This window comes from Lygodium microphyllum, chromosome 10 (assembly GCF_053477565.2).
Source record: "Lygodium microphyllum isolate KBCC chromosome 10, Lygodium_microphyllum_v1.1.10, whole genome shotgun sequence".
In the NCBI taxonomy this organism is placed as follows: domain Eukaryota; kingdom Viridiplantae; phylum Streptophyta; class Polypodiopsida; order Schizaeales; family Lygodiaceae; genus Lygodium; species Lygodium microphyllum.
This window is the reverse complement of record NC_141144.1, coordinates 57093335-57098758: the sequence shown is the minus strand read 5'-3', so window position 1 is coordinate 57098758 and position 5424 is coordinate 57093335. Positions and strand designations below refer to the sequence as shown.

The 5424-nt window shown below is 38.2% G+C and overlaps 1 protein-coding gene across 1 annotated transcript; it reads left to right on the top strand.

Annotated features, from left to right (window-relative positions):
• Window positions 1-453: 453 nt before the first annotated feature.
• On the top strand, window positions 454-4155 carry LOC148030030 (18.5 kDa class I heat shock protein-like). Its single transcript, XM_087687193.1, has 3 exons — window positions 454-636; window positions 3596-3711; window positions 3809-4155. The coding sequence occupies exons 1-3, from the start codon at window positions 534-536 to the stop codon at window positions 3935-3937; spliced, it is 348 nt and encodes a 115-aa protein (XP_087543319.1). The 5' UTR covers window positions 454-533; the 3' UTR covers window positions 3938-4155.
• The last annotated feature ends 1269 nt before the right edge of the window (window positions 4156-5424 follow it).

Sequence of the window (5424 nt, the reverse complement as noted above, 5' to 3'; positions counted from 1 at the left end):
GAACTATTAGTGATATATTATAGATGAAAACGTAAACTACATACGATGGCATTTTATAAACATAAAAGTGTCATGCGAAAGAGGTTCTTGTTGATTACCTACGTTTAGGGATGGATGAGTTAAGAGACAAACACACACACACACACTCTCTCTCCCTCCTGGGCTTTTAGAGCTTATAAATAGTTCTAAACGGAATTAAGAACGTTTGGGACGGGAAAGCAGGTGTTGATAGTAATCATAAGTGACTCCCAAACCTTTAGGGAATGCAATTAACGCGTGTACTACTAAAGCTTTGTTTTTACAATAATTCGGAGGGCGCTGTTGAAGTTGCTGATCTGCTGATTGAGGAGATCCACATTTGATGATGAGCTAGCTTATAATTATTAGTGAGTGGCGAGCAGCCTTATAAATGACTCGTTCCTTCGGTAAGTCGTCACTCGAGTTGCACGATCATCACAAGCTGGTCTCAGAGAGAGGCGGGCAAGACAGTTCTTACATTCATCAATCCCAGGCACAGAGAGAGAGAGAGAGAGATGGCGCCTCGCATGAGCAGGAGTACTGTGCGGGTGGTGCAGCCCCAGGTCGACTGGCACGAAACCTCCTCCCACCACACGTCTTCCGTCGCCAACATGCCTGGTATTATTCTCATAATTATAATTATGTCAACGTTGATACTCACTATCATCAAGGATTAACCTTAATCCTAACACCCCCCCCCCCCCCCCCCCTTTTTACCATTTTCCTTTTTTCTTCTCCTCTCTTTCCTATTTTTTCCTTCTCTTATATATATGTGTGAATATATATCTCTCTCTTTTTCTTTATTTCATTTCTTCTCATTTCTCTTTTACCTCCTCTTTTTCTCTATCCTCTCTTTTCCTTCTCTCTCCTCTATTTTATTTTCTTCTTTTTCTTCTTCTCTCTCCGCTTTTTTCTTTTCTTCTCTCTTCTCTCTTTGATTCTTGTTCTCTCTCTTCTCTTTGTTTCTTGATCTCTCTCTTATTTTTTATTTTGTTTTCTCTCCTCTTTTTCCTTCTCTCTCTCTCTCTCTCTCTCCCCCCCTTTGTCTCCCCTCTTCTTTGTGTTTCTCTCCTCTTTTTTATAGTCTCTCTCTCTCTCTCTCATCTTTTTCTTTCTCCTATCTTATTTATTCCTTCTCTCTCTCTAATTTTTCTCTTTCCTCTCCCTTCAAATTGTTTTTTTTCTTCTCTCTTCTCACATTCCCCCCTCTCTCTCTCTCTCTCTCAATATCTTACACACACCCCCCAATTTTTTCTTTTTCTCCTCTTTCTCTCTTTTGCTCTCAAAATTGCCATTCTATCACATGGTAACTTTGCTTCCTATGCTTCTTTCGCAACTCTCTCTCTCTCTCTCTCTCTCTCCTTTTTTCTTCTCTCTCTTTTTTGTCTTCTTTGTCTCTATCTCTCTCCTCTCTTTTTTTCTTTTCATCTCTCTCCTCTACTCCTCTCTCCATCCCTCTTCTCTTCCCTCCTCTTCTTTCCCTCGCACTCTCTCTCCCCTCCTTTTTTCATTATCTCTCCTCTTTTGTTGTTGTATTTGTCTCCTCTTTCCCCCCCTTGCTCTCTCTTTCTCCTTCCCCCCTCTCTCTTTTCTTCCTCTCTCTCTCTCTCTCTCTCTCTCTCTCTCTCTCTCTCTCTATTTTTATCTTCTTCTCCAATCACATTTTAAAAACCCTATCTTTATTCTCAAATTGTTTTAAAAAGTCTAGTCCACACTCTCTCCCCTCTTTTTTATTCTCTCTCCTCTTTTATTGTTCTCTATTTCTCCTCTTTTCCCCCTCTTACCCCCTCTCTCTCTCTTATTTTCTATCTCCTCTTTCTTCTCTCTCTACTTTTATATTCTTTTCCAATCACATTAGAAAAACCCTATCTTTCTCCTCCAATTGTAGACAAGCAGATGGCACGATGGTGATAGGGGGTAAGTAGATGAATGTTGCACATGTTGATAGTGAGATGGCGAGAAGGCATGCGATGTTTAGAGATAGACATGGGGTTGAGCACGTGGAAGACAGTTGAGAAGGAGAGTGGCACTCTAAGCGAAATAGTGTGTGTAGACAAAAAGGAGGAGCGAGGATAAAAAAAATTCTAGCATTAAAAAAGAGAGAGACTAGTTGAGTGAAAAAGCTATTTGCAATCAATGAGCGAAGAGGTTTTGTATGGTCTATAGGTTCAGGAGGCTTTTTGAAAGTTCAAATTTCCCGAACCTACAACCAAAATAATATAGTATAGATATAGATAGATTCACAATGATTTCATGTTGGAGAGGGGGGAGGTGAGAAGGGGGGAGTCTCTTAGGTTTCTTTTTATTCCTAAGTGTACCACAATGTTTTTAGATGTACATTTAGCATATAAAAAGGTCAAATTAGTGAAATATTCAATCCAAGGACTTCATGTGTCACATTTAATAAAGGATTCACAATAAAGAAAGACTATGTTATATTCATGAGAACTCACATAATTAACCTCCTGCATATTGTAAACATTTACAATAGAGAAAGGCTATGTTATATTCATGAGAACTTGCATAATTAAGCTTGAACATACATGATGCATTGAGATAATGGGATTAGTCATAAAAGATGTGAGGAAATGCTTGTCAATCTCCAAAGACAAATATTCCAAAATTTTAAACTTGATGGTATGGAAACCATGAAGACTTTAGCAAGAGCTAACAAAAATGAACCTTGTCTCTTGTGAGGCCACATTTGAATGACTCAAGCATGTGCAAGAATATTCTATGTTGGAAAAGTTGAGTTTCTATATTGTGCTTCAATCTAATTCTCGAAAATGAACACAATAGGCAATGCATAGATTTGACAAAATTGAGGTCTTCTATTTTGCTTCAATCTAAAAAAGGGAGGTCTACTATTTTTTTCACATAAAAAATGAAAAAAATAGCCAATGTGTAAGGATTTGCTATATGTAAACATACAATAAGTGATCATGTAGTCTACTATTACTAGGTATTAATTGAGATTTGGCCGCTTACCCTATGTTCCTTAAGCAGATTGACTAAGTTTTACTTTTGTTGCTTAATGTTAGGGAAAAAATGGTATTATATGTGACTATAGTGAGATTCTTGTTCCCAAAGGTGATGGTCTAGAGGGTAGCACTTGGGCACATTGGCACAAGGTTGTGGATTCGAGTCTCACTAGGCTCTCTAGTCAGTTGTTCACTTATGCTGACGTGGTGTGTTTAAGTTCTAGTTGTTGCCCTCTCAAACACTTACTTGAACCTCCTCCTTGGTAACCTCACTAAGGAGGGTCGAAGAGTCATCATGCTCCACTATTCATTCAACATGTGATGAGAAATCCTATCTACCCATAGGAAAATGTCATTGTAGCTCTGGCTTGCTCTCTAAACTAATATTTAAAGGGGATGTACCCCACCTCATGGGTTTTTAGGTGTTTGAATCAACTTAAAGCACATAATTCACCATTGGATCTAACTTACTAATATTGAAAGGTGATGCATGCATGTAAATAACCAAGACCCTATGGGAGAACATAAAACAACATAAAGGCATTTACTTTTTTCATATCTCCTTTTGATAACATATGAAAGTGTGTGCTACATAGGTGTCAAAGTAGAGGCCATGTGTGTCCAACTAGATGGACTGACAAGGATGTTGCATATTTGTGGAGAACGGAAAAATGAAGGCATCATCTATCTTCGACAATTTCAACTACCACAGGTTAAATTTTCTATTATGCTATGACCAAGTCAATGTTACCCATATCATGTAGAATCTCTTGATACACAACAATCTAAACCTCTTGCCACTCTAATAGGGAATTGATACTCAAGGAGCTAGGGCAACCCTTGGAAGAGGCATTCTTACCATAATCATCCCTAAGCTTCGAAGTGCACCTAACACTCAATTGAATTCTAGGCTAGTAGGTGTGCAGGTAATTACCTAGTAGGCCAGTTCAAGCATATTTGAGGCTTGGAAAATGCACACCTTCACTCGTTATATTATCTATATATGTAAAGATGTACTTCTATGGGTAGATATATGTTGTATTTATATATTCAGAAATGTACATCTACATGTAGTAATCTAAGAGCTCTATGGAGATTTGTAAACCACTTGGAGCATAATGGATGATAAAGGAAAATCCATTTGAAATTATATGACTATGATGATTTTTGGGTTTTTGAATCTTATGGAATTTATTCTAAAGGTATCCACATGCCTATTAGCCTATGACATTAACTTTTAAAGGTTAACAAATGATTGCAATTTGGAAAATAAAAAGGGCTACTATTTGTTTGCAAGTGAGTGTGATTTGAAAAAAAACTAGGATACCAGCTATATTGCAAATGCAATGAATGAAACTCATAAAATGATAACAAAAACTTGCCTTATGAGAACAAGAGACTTTCGCTTATTCATTGGATCACAAGCACAATGTTTATTAATTCAATCTTAAGGATGCAAAACCATTTGTAACTAACCTTGCTATAATAAAATGACAAATTTATGTAATGCATAGACATTTCAATATGTGCGTAAGAGGATAGAATAAACATAATTTTAAATGTTATCTACATGAAACATCTTGTGATCAAAATGAAACTAAATGATTGGAACAACATACACATTAGGAATGTTCCCTCCATCAAGTACCTAGACGTCAACAACAACATGTTGGCTCACTCACAAAGCTCTACCTCACATAATAATAAGCTCATAGGATCCCTCACAAGCTCCATCACAAATCTTTGAATCCATAATAATCAACTCACAAGGGTCCTTCAATGCACAAGTAGCCCTAAGATATACTTCATCTTTATCTCGACAACCACCTCCCCAAGTCTAGCTCCCTCATCACCCTCAATTGGCTGGGGTAGTGCATGGCTTGGCAATGCATACATATAAGAAATAGGAAGGTGTTGTAGCCTAAGATTCATTTAGTTTTGAGGGTTATAAGGCATGGCCATAGTGAGCTTGAGATGCATTTCCTCTTGAGAGTTAGGCATACCCTCATAGGTAATAGCTCCCTAAGAGAGAGAGAGAGAGAGAGAGAGAGAGAGAGAGAGAGAGAGAGAGAGAGAGAGAGAGAGAGAGAGAGAGAGAGAGAGAGAGAGAGAGAGAGCTCTACAATCTTGTGCTTTTTCATTGCTTCCCTCAACATACTTCCACCCCAACCTTAGCTATCATCCCTAGAGAGAGACATCTCTACAATCTCATGCTTTTTCATTGCCTCCTTCAGTATAATTCCACCCCAACCTCAGCTGTTAGTTCCCTCCAATCATCCACCATCCTCTTCTTCAATACTTCCTTCCACATGCTCATCTTCATCACCTCTTTCTCCTCCTCGTTACCTCCTCATCTTTTACACCTTCATTGTCTCCTTATCCCTAACACCTATGCTTTGTATCTTGTCATCCTCCCATACCTTTG